The sequence below is a fragment of the Motacilla alba genome, chromosome 2 (assembly GCF_015832195.1).
Source record: "Motacilla alba alba isolate MOTALB_02 chromosome 2, Motacilla_alba_V1.0_pri, whole genome shotgun sequence".
Taxonomy (NCBI): domain Eukaryota; kingdom Metazoa; phylum Chordata; class Aves; order Passeriformes; family Motacillidae; genus Motacilla; species Motacilla alba.
This window is the reverse complement of record NC_052017.1, coordinates 68062541-68082422: the sequence shown is the minus strand read 5'-3', so window position 1 is coordinate 68082422 and position 19882 is coordinate 68062541. Positions and strand designations below refer to the sequence as shown.

At 42.7% G+C, this 19882-nt stretch overlaps 1 protein-coding gene across 2 annotated transcripts in view; it reads right to left on the bottom strand.

Annotated features, from left to right (window-relative positions):
- SLC22A23 (solute carrier family 22 member 23) overlaps positions 1–19882 on the bottom strand; it is a 109943-nt gene that overhangs the window by 69742 nt on the left and 20319 nt on the right. For both annotated transcript variants that reach the window (XM_038130087.1, XM_038130088.1), the window contains exon 3: positions 16431–16585. In XM_038130087.1, the coding sequence (XP_037986015.1) occupies positions 16431–16585 (155 nt within the window). The remainder of the gene's footprint in view (positions 1–16430; positions 16586–19882) is intronic.

Genomic DNA, 19882 nt, shown 5'->3' with positions numbered 1-19882 from the left:
TTTCAGGGACAGATGACACTGGCACTGCTGGGAAAGTCAGCCCAGGCCTGTCTCCAAAAGAGCAAAAGCCATTAAGTGGCACTGCCCAGAAATTAGGATCAATAGTAATGCAGAAACACACACACACACACACATTATGTGCTTTTGGTCAGGTGAGGAGCATTCAAACTGGATCAAAACGGATTTGCTGACTGCAGGGCATCCCATAATCTTTTTCCATACCAACACTTAAAGGCAATAACATCATTTGCGACTTCACGTTTTTTTTCCCCTTCTTTTTTAAACAAGAAAACTTCCCTAAGCTGAGAAATAATTCAGTTTTACATTCTAACTCGGAAATTACGAGTTGGAATGTAAAAGCATTAACAGAGAATCCAGGACTTTTGATTTTGCAATTTTGCTTTTTTATTATGATTTTATGACAGAACATCCACACATGAATAATTTATGTGACCCTTTGCTAACATAAACCAGAAAACAAAAATTTAGACTGCTTTAGGAAAGCATAAGACAGACCAGTCTGGACTTGAGGTCAAAATACCACCTCCACAACCCACCCACAGGCTCCCTGTGCTTTCCAGCCACATTCCATTGGTCTGTGGCTATCATACAAGGAAACATTCCCGTGTCACACATGCCTGTGTACCCGCTGGCCAGGCACTGCACAGCGCACATCTTAACACACAATTTCAGAGTGCCAGCCCAACTTTTGCAGTTACCTGGAGAGCAGGCATTCCCAGGAGCATGGGTATCTCCCTCTGTGTCCCTCACCACAGCTGCATGAGCAGTGTTAGGGTGCTTGAGGCAATGCAAGTGACAGTGGAGAGTTTGCAAGGTATTAATGTCAAAGGCTCCAGGTTAACAGTGAAGCTGCTTGGTGCCACCATAAGGAATTTCCATCACTCCAGGCAAGCCTAAAAGATCATGCACATACACAAAAATCTCCTCTTATGTCACATGCAATGCATTAACATTACAAAAGGAACCAAGCAGTCAAGCGGTCTAGAATTAAAAAGGCTGTGTTTACTGCTTGTCAATTGACCTGCCTGATCTCATATCAATTTTATCATCACATGAATAACTAAGTCTGCACTGTGCTTTTTTTACCACGCTATCTTAAGGGGATAAGGTACATAAAAAGACTAAATGCTTCCAACTCCCAGAAAAAAGACAGAATAGAAATGAAGAAAATACAGACGCCAGCTCTTGGAAATTTGCTTGAGTAAATTCCAGTGGTGTGCAGGACACCAGGAGTAATGCCTGCAGATCTGGGGAGCAGCTGCCTCTCCCACCAAACGCCCACGCTGCACACAAGTATCAAATCACACAACATACTGAGCTGGAAGTGACCCACAAGGATGGAGCCCAACTCAGCCCTGTACAGGACATCCCCCAGAGTCAGACCATGTGCCTATTCCAGGCCATTCTGGATTACAGTGTCTTCTAAAAGCCAGTCTCTGGTCATCAAGGACTTGATGAAGAGGAAGAGATGCGAAGGAATTGCGTGGGAGACTATGCCAACAATAGATTATACATGCTGTCTGTGTGGGATGGGGAGTTTCAATCCCATGAGAAATTTTAATATTTTGACATCTGCTTTCACCGAATTTGTCCTTGTTGCTTAAGGATTCCCATGATACAACAGACTAGTTTAGCAGGGAAAGAATCTGCAATGAAAATGTGATCCAGGAATCCAGACATGAGGAATAAAACACACATAGCATTTAAAAGTAACACATTATCGCATTTGAAAGTAACACATTATCTTCAGAGACCACAGACATTAAATGTCATCCAAAACAAAACATCCATGGTTTCTCCAGAACAGGGAGATGCCAGAGAAGCCAAATATTTTCTGTAGAAAGTTTCTATCACAATATAGTACAGTTTTCAAAGAAGACATGTGTGTTATATGCGTATGCATATACACACACATGTACACACATATTAATTTATATTTACATGTATTTATTTTTAGGCAATCTTCCCCTCCTCTAAGACACATCCTCCCATATGCCATACTTTCCTTTTAGTGCTTCATTATGTGCCTTTGACCTGTTTGCTGCCATTCACTCACTCATCTATCTTTGCTAGGTCGGCTGCTAGTATTCCAGAATTCCAAATGAAAGAAAGACCACAACTTGCCACTAGAAACAGTTCAGTGAGAGTCTCTTCCTCTCCCTGACCTTTCCATGGGAGGGTGGCCAGTTCAGCTGCAATCCATACATGCACCATTCCTCACCCATCATTTCTTTAACTTCCTTTAGGGGGGGTCCAAAGACTGTAGCCATGTCGAACAAGGTTGTGTGATGCCATTAGAAAATTTTACACTTCAAGAATTCAATTTTCCTCACAGAAGGGTGCTCCGATTTTTTCCCTTTTGATTGTGCTCCACCTGAAGCGTACTCTGCAGTACACAAGAAACTCAAAGTATAGTTCATCCTGAACACATTGTGGTACGAGAAGGAAAGAGCATGCTACTGGTTATGGTTCCCTTATTCCCAATTCCACTCTGCTGTAAACACACAATAATTCTAGGGTGGATCTGTCAAAAAAACAGAGCAGAGAAATGGACAGTGGTGGGAGTAATATTTCAAGAAGTATTTCTGATTTATTTTGATTAGGCCACATCACCTCGTACAGTTGATTTTGAGCGCAGCTACAAAACCATCCAAATTGGCAAAATTCAGGAGATGTCAATGTGTAGCAGAAAATTCTGACACTGGCAGTGTTTTTTTGAGAGCTGTAATGTATGACTACATCTTCTTTCAGTTTTCAGATTTAACTTCAGGAGATAATGCTGGTCAGGATGCAGTTTGTCACCCCATCACAAAAGTCCACCTTCCAGCATTCTCACCTCCCCTGACATTTACCTCCAACATTTGCATATGTTTGCTGTCTAAATGGATATTTCAACAAAAGAGCAGGAAATCGGCTCAGCAAATTGAATTTTTGTTAATTTGTTGGCTGGATTATGTGGCTGAACTAAGCCAGCAGAGAGGAAGCAGATGTAGAGTGGAACGCAGGTGAGCAGGGCTGCTGCTCCATGCATCAGCAGCTGCTGGGATTCTCCCAGGTTGGGAGTTTAGCAGCAGTTACAGGAATGCAAACACATTTCTCCTACATGGTGAGCACATTAACAGGAATATCCTGTTAACAGCTATCTCCAATAATTACTGAACATCGGTATCTTAATAGGATCACAGTTGCAGCACAGTTCCTATGCAGGGAGACTTTTCCTAAAGACCTTCAAGGGAACACCAGTACTCTGAGGAATGGGCAAATGACCACCTAGGCAGCAGCTCTGCTGGGCCCCAGAGCCACACCACACTGAGAGCATCTCTCTCCACAGGTACCTGTGCTGGGGCAGGATTGGGCTGTTTCAGAGGTACCTGTGCTGCTGCCTGGATCTCCAGGTACAGACAACATGGGATGGCTTTGCCAACCACATCCTATTCCCATCCTCATTCACCAGTTTGCAGAACAAACAGAAAATGGAACTTTCAACAAATCGTATGTTTAGGTTACTCAAATGTGTGATAATTTTACATTTACCCTTAAGTGAAATGAAACCTAATGAATTTTACAATGAAGGCCCGTCTTGCAATTGTCTCAAGGTTTAAATTTCAAAAGTACCATTTCATACCAATTACACATTGCACAAGTGTAACTGCTTGCAGTATATTAAAAAAATCAGCTTAAATATTGTTTGCTTTGGCATTTAGCCTTCTTGCAGTAGTAGATTTAATTTAAGTCACTAAAATTCTGTTTGGAATTAGAATTGTGCATAACATTTTATAGACCAGTATTCCAATTCAGAATCATCAGGAAAAACTTGTTTTCACATAAATCTTAGGGAACACTCCTAATATATTATAACAAGTGTTGTAGCATACCTTTCTCATAGATGCCTTCTCCAAAGAAAAAGCACTATTTCATTCCACTGTTGAGAAAGTGAAACACGCTTTTCAGTGAGTTCAGTTTTCAGTACTGCCATTTATAACAAAACAAACAGGAGACACAGCTGAAGCCTAAACATGTAAATCCAGAAATGTCCTTTTGTATTTCCTACTTCACACAGTACATTTTAAAATAGAAATGGGCATACTGTAGTCAGACATTCTCAGGCAGCCACCTAACTAGCAATCAAAAATTAATTCAGAAGGCAGAAATAATAAATTTTAAAACAAAAGAAAGCAACAAAACCCCCAAACCACAAAACCCAAAACCAAACCAAACAGACAAAAACACCACACACTTTGACAATCCCAAAGACTTTGAAAATGTTCTGATTAAAAGACCAAGGTTATAGGAGCTCAGCAGATAATTCAGCATGGAGAACATCTTTCAGCATCTTTATCCTAGACACAAATATCATCATCTTGGCTCACCCAGTTCAAGACCTAACCTTTCTTATCCCAGAGCCAAAAAATTCAGTCTCATTGAAGGGTGAAATTTACTGAGTAAAACAGATGGGACAGCAACAAAATGACCTTTTCAAAGCAACCCTTTACAGTACTGAAATATCAGATTGATGGTCTGCATTTCTGCTCTTCAAGGTTAGTACTGCCAAGTTCATGATCAAGACGTTTTGGTCCGAATCACAGATTTTTTGTTGTCATCAGCAGACTGAAGGGTTTTATTTATTCACTAATTTGGATGTTGCTAAGAAAAGCGAGCCAGAAAAGTGGAAATCTCATAACTAGGGCCTGATCATGTTTGGTTCTCCAACTGAGCTTCAGAAGTTTTCAATAAATCCAAAGCCAGGCTTCTCACTGTGAAAGCTTAAACAAATAAAGTTAAAACCATACAGATCTCTGTAAATTATTTTTAAGAATTGCTTTTCTCTGCTGCCAGTTTATCTGCTGTTCTCGAATTTAGTCAGTGCCTAGAAAAGGTGGAAGGACTTCCATCTGCTACTCCTTCAAAGACAGCTATCCTGAAAGGAAGCATCAACCTGTCCAAGACATATGTTTCTCAATGTATTAGACATGATGTCTCTGCCAAGATGCAATTAAACACTGTCTAATCTTTAAAAAGCCTGCAAGAAATAAGTTTTAAATCCTACATTTGAGAATGACCCACACTGAATTAAGTCAAGCTTCACCATGACTTGCAACAGACTAATCTGTTTACACCAAGGGAATTTCCTGACCCGAGGTTGCTGCAGTAAGCTTGCAAGAATTGATTCATTTGCACTTCAAGCAAGCCGCAAGGGCTCTTAAACTGCTTCTACAATAGGGCATTATGGCAAGGCAAATTTATACCATGGCCCTTGCAGTCCCTCCTCTCTCCTTGACTCCACAGGCACTTGGTCCTTCTCTCCGCCTTTGCCTATGCTTGTTCCACCCTGCAGTGAGCTTTTGGGAAAAGAAAGATTAGGGGAAAACTGACTCAAAACCAAACAAAACAACCAAATCAACAGTTTTCTGCTTGTTTACACTGCTGAATCAGTAGGGCCAGCAGTCGGTGGGAACACCAGCCAGGGCAAGATGGACATTCCCAGAACAGGCAGAGCCAAGTCAGCTTAGGCTGTCCCTGAGCAGCTGTCAGATTCTCCTGCAAGGCAACAGCCCCAGCCTGTTCTTCCTACTCTGTCCTTTTGAGATTTTAACTACTCCCAGAATCAGGGCAGAAAGGCTCAGACACATAAACAAAAGGCCTTGTCCTGCTTGGATGGGCAGGTGGGTTATTTCTCCCAGAAGCCCACTCCTGTGAGATATTCCACCTGCACAGCACTGCCGTGGGCAGAGCCACACTGCAGCTGCTGGCTGGCACCTGAGCAGCACTGGGCAAGCAGAACATGCTTCTGTGGCCTGAAGGAGGGATAGAGATTGTAGGCAAATAAAAGTATCCTAGTCAGAAGTCAAATCCAAAGCTGTCCTGGCAGGAAAAAGCCAGTGCAAGTCCCTCCAGGTATTGAAAACTTCTCTTCCAGGATCCCAGGAAAGGACAGCACAGAGGCAGCAGTGCTACTCACATTCACACATGCCAGCACGACATGCTGCCAGCTTTGTCTGGCCATCATTTTGTTTCCAAAACAACTAGGGCACAAAATCTTTTAATTGCTGCTATTCTTCGTTGGATTGGAGCAGATTCCTTATCTTAGAAAAATATCTGCCACATTGTCTTTTATCACAGCAAGAGAGAAGAGGCAGTTGTGGCACATGCTGTATAATCTGTGGGTTGTTTTAGTTTCCCTCTTCGGGTCATGCATTAGATATTCTTCTTCTCTGCTTTGGCATGTGCTACTAACCCTAGACTCATACAAAACACTTATCCTCAGGGAAAGACCACCATTAAAGAAAAGGTCATGAAGGGAGGAAAGGCACCTGCATGAATGCTTTATTACTGAAATAAAACACTCAGTTAAAAAGGATGATGTCTGTCTCCTGCAGAAGTCAAATCCATCAGGTTAAAGGTTTGCAAGATGCAGGTTGGATTTTGCTTATTTTCTTCCAGACTTAGCACAGACACTAAAGGAAAAAAGAGCAGAATGGGACAACTAATTAGACAGAATGGGACAATGGCTGATTCATTATCCTAAACTCACAAATGATGCCTGAAAAGACTCATAAGAGTACAGTCAAGGTTGATGTAATCAAAGCTTCTCCTGCCCAAATTCCAAAGCATTGGAGTTCAGTAATTGGCTTTCTCTGTTGTACAGATACAAGAGAAACAATTTTTTTTCAACAGATGACAAACACTGACAGTTTTATTTATTTATTTAACTTTCAAAGCAGAGTAATTTTTAATGGATCTATAATTCAAAAGCTCTTTAATTAATTTTCCTCAAGCTTCCTAGAAAGACAGATTTGGCTTTCTGCATTGAAAAACAAGTCAGTCAAGCTCTAGGCAAAGAACCCCAACCAAACCTTTCAAAGTCAAAGCTATAAATGAAACAAAAATGGGATGCTATTAAGAACACTGGTTGCAATTTCACCGCATAAGCTACTTCCAGTATTACACAATCTTTAAGTTGCTCCTATTCTTCCTTCCTGCCTTCAATCCATTTTTTTTTTTGCTATAATAATAGTAAAAAAACCCACAGAAATTCTTCCCTTATATTGCTTTTTGCCTCACCACATTATTGATTCTGCTTCCTGTGCTTTTTTCTTACTTTACTTTCTTCTGACTTTGTTAATCGAGTGCTCCATATCCAGGAGACAGCTACAGTGCCTACAAGTATAAGACTGAAATCTGAGTGGAAGCAATAGTGGAACTGGAAAAAGTCCCTGAAGAGCTGGCAGGCTGACACTTTGTTCCTTCTGGACAGCAGTTTCACATCAAGCAGAAAACTCTAGGGATCCGTTTATTTATTTATTTTGGACAACAACTCTGGTGCTTAAATATCTGTTGAACTCAGTGCTCCATAGAGAAAATGCCCTCATTTCCCCAGGCAATTAATCCCAAGTGTCTGGACAACAGCAACATTAAAAAACCTACCTATGTCTTAGCACTAGGACACACAGGTTCTCCAGTCTCTGCTGCGCACAATTCCAGTGCACAGTGCTCCAGCAGAGCTTGCCCTCCTCCGCTGCACCACGGCACTTCTCAAGCCCTAGCCCAGCAGAGGCATGCGCAATCATTGCTCTCTCCTGCTGCTTCTGCCAGAGATTATTCTCCTCAGAGAATAAACAACAGCAGAATGAAATGTATGTCCTTAACCTAGCGCATTGATTATGCGAGCTAAGCCACTGATGGAGATGTATTTGCACTTAAATGCTGACTGCGAGGGAGAGGGCTGAGGTATCGAGGGAGAGGGCTGAGGTATCGCTGAACAAGAGGGTGGTCTCTGCCATGGGACTAGGGCAGAAAGCTGGAAGGAGAGACCACAAGAATTGCTAGCCTGCCAAGAATTCCTCCAAGCACAAGCCAGTCAGAGAGAAATGCTGGGGACATTCCAGGACAATCCAGGAGCTGGGGACATCTCCCAGAGAGGTGCAAGAACATGGATCCAAATGGATCCATTTCTGACGGAAGTACTGGACTGTGCTTTCTTCCACAGTTCAGCACAGGCACTTCATCAAGAGACAGCTATATATACTGAACCTTCTTCAAACACCCTTTTTCTCTAGTATACCGTCAGGGTTTTTTTACCAGGCCGAAATTCAATAATTGTTGCAAGAAAAGTTGAAAGATTCCACACTGAATGTATAGGTGACTAAAGCAGACATACAGCTTATATATCCAAAACTGGAGTAGTGCAAAGATTTGCACATCATCCATTAGACTTCAGTAAACTGATTTCCTCTCTCACAATTCATTCCAGAACCAGAATTCAAAGAATGTGAACAAACAAGTTTCCAAGATTTTAGCAAGCACTTAGGTCTCAACTTATCTCTAAAAACTACAGAAGTGTCTGTACAAGTCATTTAAGAAGGGACCAGATGTTCTCAAAAGACAAAAACATAGCTCATACTTTCAGGTCCATCAAAAATTGCAGCATATAACTTACAAAGAAATTCATTCACAATGCTACATCAAGGAGTTTTCTTAAAAAAAAAAAAAGAAAAATGAGTGATACGAGGACTGGTATGGTGTGTATGATGAAATTCTGTGCACCGTCAACAAATAAAATGAAGAATTAAACCAAAAGTGAACTTTTTATTGTATCTGACTAAATAATACACACTTGCAGAATTACTGCAATGAGCACTGCCTGCAAATTTCATGCTTTGAGTGAAATTTAATTAACTTGAACTAGTAAAAATCCCACAGGGTTATATTATTTGTAAGTGAGAAAATAGGAGTCATGTCTGCGTGACTAGGGATGGGAATTTGGCTAGCCTTGTTTAATTATGGTTCCCCTTGAAAGGCACATAAATATTTATGTGAATTTGTGCACTGACATTTGTTGCTGGACTTGAACATTTAAAGTCACTACAGATAACTTCTAAATGCACCTTCTACATAGACATGGCTTTTCCTCTATGCACATCCTGTTGCTGTAACTTGGCTTGTTTCCCTGACAAGCTAACCTGTAGGGATAGGCAGGAAAAGGAAGGAAAGCAGTGTTCATTCCTAGGTGATTTATGAACCTATGCATCCTTCCTTCTGGAGCAGAAAGTTGGCACACGCACACGCAAAAAAAATGTGTTTGTCTGTGCCCTCACTGGCAGAAGCATCTGGGGGAAAAACAAGTCCAACCCTGAATGCTGTCTGTCTTAACTGCAGCTCCTGAGAATGTCACTGTTCCTCTCATTTCCAACACTAGCCCATCCTGTATTCAAGTGCTGCCAAGTGCTGGGACACAGATGAGGAACAGCGCAACTCAGTAAGCCGACAGTCTCAGCACAATGGGCTTTATACGTACAACTTCTCTCTGATACTCTCGGCAAAAAATTTAGTTTCCTGGTAGGAAAAAATAGTAAGATTTAAAAAACCAAAGTCACTTGGACATGGCCTGCATGGATGGATGCACATGTGTTACAGGAAGATTTTACTACCAGCCACCCTACACAACGCAGAACACAAGTTTGGATCTATGTAGCAAGAAAAAGCCATTAAGCATCTGTCTTACAGCAAGAGGGGGAAAAAATCCCAACAAACCAGCAGAGGGAACAGACACTTCACAATTTATTCTTACAGTGAGGCTATAACACCACTTCAGCTGAGTCTAAGAGTTGCAAGTGAAAGGCAACTTTTTGGATTTAACTATCTATTTTAAACACTCCCTTATAGTCTAAAGTCATTAGTTGTGTGAGCAGCGGAGACAATGCAAAGGAATTTGAAAGAGGAAGAGAAAAGCCCCTCTCATTTCCTTTCAGTGGCAGCAACAGACTTACGAATCTATTTGACATTGCTCAGAATAAAAAAAACCCACCAATTAAAAAAATCCCTAAAAGTGTAATTACAGTTCTGAACAGTTACAAGTACTTGCATGACAGAAGGTTAAGATTTTGCAGACTGAGCATACCCAGTGTTGGAGCTGGTCTGGAACACTTAAAAAACAGACACTCTAAATGGTAAAAATGCAAGCTGTGTTCTGAGCTGGGGAAATTGCAACTGTACTCTAATCTCATCGGATTGTCATCATCACAAGTGTAACAACTGCAGTGTTCCATCTTAATTGCATTCACAATTGACCAGTCATACAAAAAGTACCTCAAATAAAATTAATTCCTTAGGCTTTTTGTCACATTGACAACACACAAGATTCTCAGCAACTGAAATGGAAAAATTGATTAAAATTATATTTGCTGCAATATCTGCATCAAGCAGACATGTTCTAACCTTCCAAGAAGCTTTAGAAGGAGCCTACTTTTATTCTCCTTTGGCATACTTGAAGACTTTGAATAAATTAATTTCAAGTGGGCTGCCTTTGATGGTACAGTTTTTCAAGGATTCAGGACAACATGTTAGCAATGCTTCAAGGGCACCTCTGCTCCAGAAGACTGTGTGTAGGGGTTAAAATAAGGATGAGGGTCCATGCCCTAATGGCAGACATTGTGTCCCTCGAAGGGCCTAAACCCACTCTGACCATCAGAAAAGGGAAGGAAATTCAGCAGAAGTATTGAGGAAAAAGAGACAAACAGACCATTATGAGTTGTGATTTGACTAAAGTGAGGGAAGCAACATAGAGCAGGAAGATTTATACTCAAAAGGAGAGTACTGTAATTCCAATAACCTTTTCCACTCTTGCATAAATTGAGCCCCCAGGCACTTGATAAAAGGCATGCACAGCACTTTTTTTGAGCAGCTGGAGAGCTCCTACTGCATACTAGTTGTTTTTTTTTTTTTTTTTTAACAGCTCTCCCACAAAGCTATCGAAAATTGTAGCAGTGCTGTTTCCAGAAAATCACATCCCGGCTCAGTGATAGAACAGCCTGTGGTGGCTCTATAAACAAAGTGGTTCTGTATCATTTAACCATTAATGGTCACTTTAAGGCGAGCCAGTTAAAATTTTTCGTTCAGTGGATCCCTCTGTGATCACTCCTACCAGATCTGCGTCAAGTGACTCAGACAAAGGAAGGCTGGTTACATAAACAGAAGGTAGGTGGCTTAACAACCTTGATCTTATCACAGACCTGTCAGTGGAGAGAACTGCACGTTACTGCAGAGCTAACTCACATGTCAATGCACTGGAAAGGAATCAGATGTTTTCCACATCCTACAATTTGGGAATGCTTTGCAGGGTTATTTATTGAGCCAGTTCAGGTTACACAGAACAGCTTTAGAGCCTGCTGTTTCCAGTGCTTCACCTGCCCCGCCAAGGCCATGCTTGCTACTGAAGAGTCATGAGAGGAAAACGGAGAATGAAATCAATTATAAACTTGGAATGCTTCAGGATTTCAGAGCCTATATGCTTTTGAAAAATAAAGGAGGAAAAGAAAAAAACCATAAATCTCACTCTTTCTATTAACACCTGACTGGAAGAAAAATTATTTTAAAAATCAGACATCACTGCAGCTCAACACTCAGAGCTGCTCTGTTTTGGCACTTGCTCATTCTTCAGTCAGCAGCAAACTTTCTAGCACTCTGCTCTAGCTTTCCAGGACACACGTTTAAAAAAAAATCTTAAGAAGCCACATTTAGCCTTTCAGATCACTGCCTATGTAATTTGCAGGAGTAACAGGTTAGACTGACCTAGCTATAAATGAGAAAGATACATCACAGCTGGACATCCTAAGTGGTCTGAAAGCCTTTGCCATGCTTCCACAGGCTTTCGAAACACAACCTATGATTTTCAACAGTGAAAGAGAAGAAACATGCCCACTCATTCTGCTACTATGCATTGGAGGGACACCCCTGCTTCCTTGCTCCAACCTTAGATGTCGTCTTCTTTCTAGCAAAGCTATTTCCAGAACTTATTTACCAGTTCATTCAAGTCTAGACTTTCTAATTTTGCAGCACAATCTGTAGCTCAGTCACCCATGAAACTGCTGAACAGCCTGCAATTGTGTGCAAATGCACACCTCGGCTTGTGCTGCCTGAGCTCAGGTACAGTCATTAGCGACAGCGTACAGCACTTCAATGGGAAGCTCTTTAAACCTGCCAGAAGTATTTGCCTGAAAAATATCTTTTCCCTTCCTCTCCTTCCCCTTAAATAGTTTAATTAACACCAAAGTCCTAGCTATGGCTCCAGAAAGTGACAAAAGCAGGGATCCTGACTGTGAAACATAGGACATGAACAGCTGGAAGGGAAGGCTTTTTTTCCTTTGTTCATTTAATGGCTCTGCCCAGCATGAGCCCCCACTCCCACTCTATCCCCCAGGCTCAGGCAAGGCTCAGGCAGCACAAGAGACATTGTGCCCAGCAGATCTTCCAAAGGAAGCAGGGGACAAGATCAGAGGGCACAATCCACCGACAATGGCACACTTGGTGGTCTCCGGAGGGAAGGCGCATGGCTTTCCTGGCAGAGGGCTCAGGCAGATGCTGGCACCAGCTTGACTTGGGCAGCAGAATGTGAGAGGAGAGGGGGTGAAGGGGGAACTCCTGCCCTCAGCCATGAGAGCTCTGGTGTCAGCTGATGGCAACGAGCCCTAAGGAAGGGAGCTGTGCTGAGCCAGCCAAAGCATCTGCCCTTCCCCACAAGCACCCAGGAAAGGGCTGCTCTGTGGTCAGGGCCAAGGCAATGACCCAGTGAGACGAAAATGACCCAGATGCAACACCCTCCCCACCCTCAAAGTAATCAGATTTGCTCTATCCCATGACTTCCACATTTGCTGAATGTACTTGGCCCCACGTGAGTTGCAACAGCAAGCAGAGCTATCTGCAGTAAGACTGGCATGCCTGGCCTGCTGCTGCAAATCCACAGATACCAGCAGAGGCATTACTCAGGCACCCGTGACCCTGCTCAGGGCTCCCACACCTCTTCCTCTCCCTCTCAGCCTGTCCAAAGGACAGTTCTTCTCAGGGCCATCCTAGGGCTTTCCCCTCAATGGGTAAATGCAAACCCCCTGTCCTTCGGCTGGGCAGCAGGCTGTGGCACCATGCATCCATCCGTGCTGAGCTAACAGGGGCAGAATGCCCTTCCTCTCTGGATATGCACACAGCAACAAATACCAAACAGAAGGCACCCTAGAGGAAAAAAAACTAGCTTTTCCCCTGCCTTCTCTTAACCTGTCTTCTTCCAGTCCCCAGTCTATACCCTCTTCTACATTTAGCTGCTGGGCAGGCCATACATGCCCTTCCAGCCACCATGGCCAGAGCACTCCTCTTCGTCCCTTCACCATTTCTTTCTCCCGGATATTTTGCCAATGGTCCCAGCACCCTCCTCCAAGAAGAGGTGGCCCATTACTGCAGAAATCTGCTAAGCAAGGATAGTAGGGGACCCACCCAGCATGCCACAGCAGGCAGCACCAGCTCTGTGCATCACATTGCTGCTGAGTGTGGCATTTTAGGAGACACTGTACCCTCCTGGGAAGGGCTTCCTGAGCTCCTCCTGAGCTTCCTCATGAAACAGACAAAAACAACATTCTTGTTGGTCCCTGACCGTACGAGGTGTGTGCTAACTGCTGAGAAGCACAGCAACCCATGAAGATTGGTAGGAAAACCCATTTCCAGGCAGGAAAACACTTCTGGAAGACAGTAAATGCCCCTCCTGTTCCACATCAGCATGAAAAAAAAGCCTTTCAAAGCTGCATGTGTTTGCTTAGTGGAATAGGATCTGCTGCCTTTCATTCTCCTGGATGATGCAAGGACCCACAGCAGCCGGGAGGGGAAAGTCCTGGGCACATTGCTCCTCTGATTCCCTCCCTCACAGCAAGCACCATCACCTGCACAAAGCCTGTCTCTTCCTGCAGATTCACTAAAAATTTCACCTGAAACACCTCTTCCAACAAAACTACAGCAGCTGCAGGCAGAATCTGCAGTTGAACAAATCAACATCCCAAGGTGGTTCCTTCAGATAAGCCCTGAGCAGCTCCAGGCAAGAAGAGGCTGTACTTGCAGGCCACAAGAAGCGAGCTCAGCACAGCACTGAGGAAAGCTCACAGAGGAGCACAGCAGCTCCCTGCTGTCCCTCCATGCAAGGCAGGGCTCATCCCTGGCACACTCTGCACTTCGGGGCACACAGCTCAGAAAACAGCACTAGGCTATGAAGAAGAGTGTGGTTTGGATGGTGAAGGCAACTCAATCTTGGCAGCTCTGTGTTTTAGAGACAGCACTTTGGTGCTCTTTTCACTCCCAAAGCATCATGAACTGTTACTTACAATTTCCCCCGGGCAGGCAATAAATCCAAGCACAACTAGCAAGCTCAACACAGTGTAAAAGGATCCCAGAGGCAGACTAATTACCTTTGCAGGCTATGCAAGCCTATGCAGTTTTCTTCTGCACAGTAGCTTTGGAAATTTTGGCTAATGGCTGCCACTAACAGGTCAAACTTTCTACTTTCTATTGTTCTGTTCAGGGCAGCCAGCTGGGAGTTCAGGGGCAACAAATCTCCAGGGGAAGAAATCAAGGCCATTAAGGGAAAGGGAAGAGAAGCTATGAATCATAAGAGTACTTCACACACTTTTCTGACACCAGCAGAAAAGATAGTAAGTGAAGACTGAGAGGAAGCCTAACAGATTATATGAGGACTAAAATCAAAACCACCACCAAACAGAAAACCCTACAACTCCCATTCTCTTGAGACTTCAGGAATTACTTCTCTCCAAGTACTCTATACCAAGGTGACAACTTCTTTTTTGTTTGAATTATTTAATACAGTAAAAACTCACTCCCTCATCTCTTGAGACAGAAGGTCAGAAGATTTATCAGAGGCACAGGTGCTGCATCTTTCATTTTTCTCACCTCCACAGAAGTGTGTTGATGTTCAGCCTGCAGCTAATTTCACACGGATCTCTCCTAACACCTACTAGCTCTCTATAGGCATTGAATATCCAGACAGCAGTGGTTATAGCAAGCACCTGAATTTTAGAGGGGGTGGGGATAAAAGAGCAGACTGAAATCATTGCTCTGGACCAAGTAGTGCATGAAGCAACCAGAATATGCCATTTTCTGAGTGAAAGCCTGAGCTGACAAGCTATTGTCTGGTCTAAAGCAACACATACACTTTTTCACTCCAATGATAAAAATGTCCAGAATTAAACTTCTACTTAGTTGGCATTTTCCCATGAAAACAATCAATTGCAATCTCTTAAAAGTTAGGAAAAATCCCTCATCAAGTAAGAAAAACTAACATGCTGCAACTGGGCTGTGAAAAATTGCGACAAGCCTATTATCCAGCTGAACATCACACTGGTAATCGCTGAAGCCCCCTCCCATGGGAACCACACAGGTTAAATTACTTCCCAATGAAAGTGTAATGTCTTCAGTGGTAGTTTCATTTTCTGGTGTAAGATTCTTACTAGAGATTACATGAGCAAAGGCAAGAAAATTTTAAAAAATCATGTATCTTGGGTACTATGTCAGGTATAACAATGAAGTGCAATACCGAACAAACTCTTGTGTGTTACACTCAGGCCTCCTTCCCCATGGCACAGACCAAAAATAAAACAAAAACTGTGGAACTTAACACTACAAAATACTCTGTGCAAAGTAAGGTTACTGTGCTAAATCTTGATGGGTTAGATACCATCCACAATAGGAAGTAAATAAGATTTTATGAAGATCTGTACAGCAACTTCCAGGATATAATAAGATAATACTTTTCCAGAGCCATAATAAAGAGGAGAAAATTTTGTGTTTTCTTTGGTTGGTGTGGTGCTACCTGTTAATTACAAACAGCCAAGGAAGCAGAAGTTGCTCTCCAGAACATATCCAAGGGACACAGATTAGGCTGGTGGCATCATGGATGCACCCTCCAAAGGTAAGGCAAGGCCTCCAGAGGGGGTTTTCAAGTGTTCTGGCCACAAGTTTACTAGTCACCCCAGATGGGAGCATGTAGGTATTTCTTACAAGCTTTCACTCAAGTTTCTCTCAGAGACTGTTTTCCTCCTCATGAAACAGACAAAACCAACCACAAAATCATCCAAACAAAACCCCAAACCAAAAAATAAAAAGAGTTGATAAAAGGATTTCAGAGTCTTCTAACATTTTTTTGCTGTAACTTTACAATCCTGAGGCAGGGACACAGGATATTTCTGCAAGTAATAGAGGAAGTTCTGAAAAAGTGCCAGAGTACAAACTGCCGGAGGCAGCCAAAGTGGTCAGTCTCCCACTGAGCTCAATATTGCAGGGTGAAATCTACTCCCATTACACATTATGGCTATGACCCAGGTAACTTCTAGGTTTAAAAACAACAGACAAATCCAAATCACCTTATAACTTCTTTTAAAATGAACTCCGAGACAGCTTCACACACTGATTTGTAGAACCTAAAGAGACAGCTGCAAAAATCCTCCTTAGCAAAATTCAGGCTAAAGCTTTTGCAATCAATATGGTTCTGGTTTGATCTGTTTGAACAAAAGCAGGAAGCCAGAGAACAGCAAACCACATACTCGATAAAAACCCATTTGTATGAGCGATGAAGGAATACTCACGCAGTGCGTACAGGGAGAGGACTATTCCAGCCAGGCAAAATCCCTCGAAAAACCTGAGTGTGCTGAACATGGTCACATTCACTGAGAGTGCCACAGTCAGTCCAAATATCAAAATGAATATGACAGAGAAGAGCAGTACAGGTCGTCGACCAACCCTAAAAGTAAGGAAGTGTGGAAAAACAGTGTTAAAAGCCAGGATGGACATAATACTGGATCATTAAAACTGGCCAAGAGGAGAACAAGTCAGGCAATCTCTTCCAAATATTGCTACCCATTTTTAACATTTGTTTCATTCTTCTCCTTTTTTTTCTTACTAAATCCCAGATTTCTCTGCCAGCTTTGCACTGACAAGTCCATCTCAGAAAGGATTAAGCAGAGACAGCACATTGTATTGGTGCTTGATTTAACCAGCCTTTTCAAAACAACAAAGATAAACAAGGAAGCATCTAGGAACTACTGTAAGGCCATAAATAAGTCCTTTGGAGATTAAAATCAACTTCTCAGAGTTTTCTGTAGTAGCACAGAAGGCTATATGGTATTATATACTACATGGCATAATATAGTTTAACTGCAGAGGTCTCCTCTTCCCAAGAGACGTGCTTTTCAGTCTCATCTACAAGAGCAGCCAGCTCAGGAGACTACTTTTCTTGGTCTCATTTGTTGAGAAGAAGCCTAACAAACATGGACTGAGCACAAAACAGGGCCCAGGTCACTTCACTGAGCCTTAGAGAGTTGATAATAAAACTCACAGGAAAATTGTGAGCTCCAAGTCCGTCCACTTCGTCTCTGCATAGCCATTGGAGAGACCCACAAAACCAGCCTGACTGGAGGGCAGGGTGAGGAATAAACCACTGCAAAAACCATTACAGGCAACAGGGGCAGAGGACTTGCAGCCCTCCTTTGTAGCTGCAACCTGTAGCTGCATGTATTGGTACAGTGCTGATGAGGAGGAAGAGTTACGCTACCACTGACTGTGGGGGCAGCCACTGCAGAGTTTGGATCTTTCATGTCCAAGGAACATGACATTTTTACCATCTCTTATTCATATGTTTAGTGTTTATAATTCCCTTTTCTCTCTCCTCTTTCTCTGCAAGGAGAATGATATGAAGCACCAGAGCACATGGCTATTTTTAAGCAAGAATTGGATCATTATGTGGAGATTTCCAAAATTTTTCAACTTGTCAACTCCCACAAGTTTTCCACTGGAACTGAGGATCCCTTTTAGTCAGCTCCATATGCCATTTTCACAAAGAATACATGAACTTGCTTTTCGTAGGCAGCTTTCACAGACCCATTCAAAGCAGACTGTCAGCTGCAAGCCAGCCATCAGGTTGAATGTCAGCACAATAAAGAGCATTTAAATCTCACAACTTAGTCCAGTTTCACATGCTGTAGCATTTCTATTCAATTATTTCAGAAGACTGTCACCAGCAGTTATAAAATACATTATACATATGCGTTCACAATTAGAACTTTGGATTTTGCAGTACTTAAAATAAAAGAAGGAGTGAAGGGCTGAAAAAGAGACATCATTATAATTTTTTGCATTTTTGGGAACTGGAAGAGTGCACCAGTCATCATTCAGGCTTTTTCAAAGTCACACCTAAGAAAGTGTTGTCAAGGCTCCTTGCATGAAAACAGGTTTATTATTATTTTCAGCTATAGTATCACCGGTGAGGCCCCTCAAAGATTTTACTTTTTGGCATTAGCTATTCAAAGCTTTTAAAACAGAACCAACATGCAAGCTGAAGAAAGCAAGGTCAAAACGGGCTGCTCTCCATCAGGGTACAAGCACAGCCCACTGGAAGATGAGCTGCAGTGGGGCTGAGGGTGGGAACACAATATCACTGACACTGTGATGCACAACACACTGGGGCCAGCTGGACATGGGGAGTGACTGCTGTCTGTGCTTCACGTTTTGTATTTATGCAACACAGCCCTTGGGCAGGCAGGGGAAATACCTCATGTAAAACCTTGAATACAGAAAAAAAAAGCCTATAAACTTTGTGTTATCAGCTATCTGCACAGACTTTTGAAGCCCGTTTTTGTTATGCCAAGCTGTAATTCATACCAATTAGTATTTGTGGAAGTGTTTTGCAGATGAAAGGCATTATGCAAACACTCAGAATTAGGAACTTAATTCTCATCACAAGCCTGACCTGCCATTCCCTGATGTTGATTGAAAAAGACCTCATGCTTAGCATACTTCAGTTCCCTTCTTCCCCTCCTCCTCACCCCCTGTACTCAAGGTTACCCATCATTAGGACACAGAATTTCTTCTACCATTATACAAGTGACACAAATGAATGGTTGCTGCTAATGAAAAAAAATCAGAAAATCCAAGAGCCTCCTGAGCCTGTAAAAATCAACTGAGGCCAGAAAAGCCCTCTGGTAAGAGGCATTTCCTCACAAGCACAAAACTAGTCATCTTCTTCACCAAGGCATGCAGCACACTTCTCAAAAAACTGAAGCTTCAGGGCAGCTATCAGTCATATATTTGGTGATCCAGCAGTGTTTTGACAGGAAGGTATCTTAGAGCATTAAAAAGCACCTTTTATATGCAGACAGAATTATCTAACAGTACATGGAAATGCTTGTGAGAAATTAAACCATACACAATTTCCCTGGTAAAACAGCCCCAGGATGCTATCTGCTGCCATCCAAACTGTTCCAGAGAGAGATTCCTGTATCACGGAAGTCTCCACCTACACTGCATGCTGCTATCTAGATCAAATGCTGACTGCTGCCTGCACAGGTAAATAACCAGGGATACAAGCAAGCCCAGGCTTTTGAGGAATCTGCAGCTCCCACACGGTATGATAAGCAAATACATCAAAAAGATATTCCTAATGCCAGAGTTGCACTGCAGGGGGAGAGTGAATGGGCTGAGGACAAGAGCTGCTCCTCCCATACTCCTACGCATGTACCTTGCCACCCTGAGATAACCAAGCCTTGCTCTCACAGCTGGTCAAATTGCTCTGCCCATGCCATTCTTTGCAGGCTCTCTCCTGCTTTTGGGATTGGAACTACTCAAAGGCTCCAAAAAGCATTAGAGCAGGTGAAAAGCAGGGGACTACAGGGCAATGAGAGGTACAGACCTACTGTCTTTGAGCTACATGAACAACATGCCCACCTGCTCCAGGAGGAAACTTTCTACACAAACCTCAACAGGCTCTGTCCAGACCAGGCAGAATTGCCAGCAGCAGTCTCTGCCTGTGGAACAAGTAACTTATTCAGGCATTGGACACAGCTGGTCTTCCCACAGCTGAGCACGTTTGCAGACCTTCCTCCTATAGATTTTCCACACAGAGCTGTCCCAGTGTGCACACCTACTGTGTTTTGAACACGGAGCACTCAGTTTACTTAGCAAATTGCCTTAATACACTCCATGCTTTGGCCTCATTCAGCTTTAAAAGCTTCTTTCAAAGAGGAAAAGCAAAGCTCCTAATGGC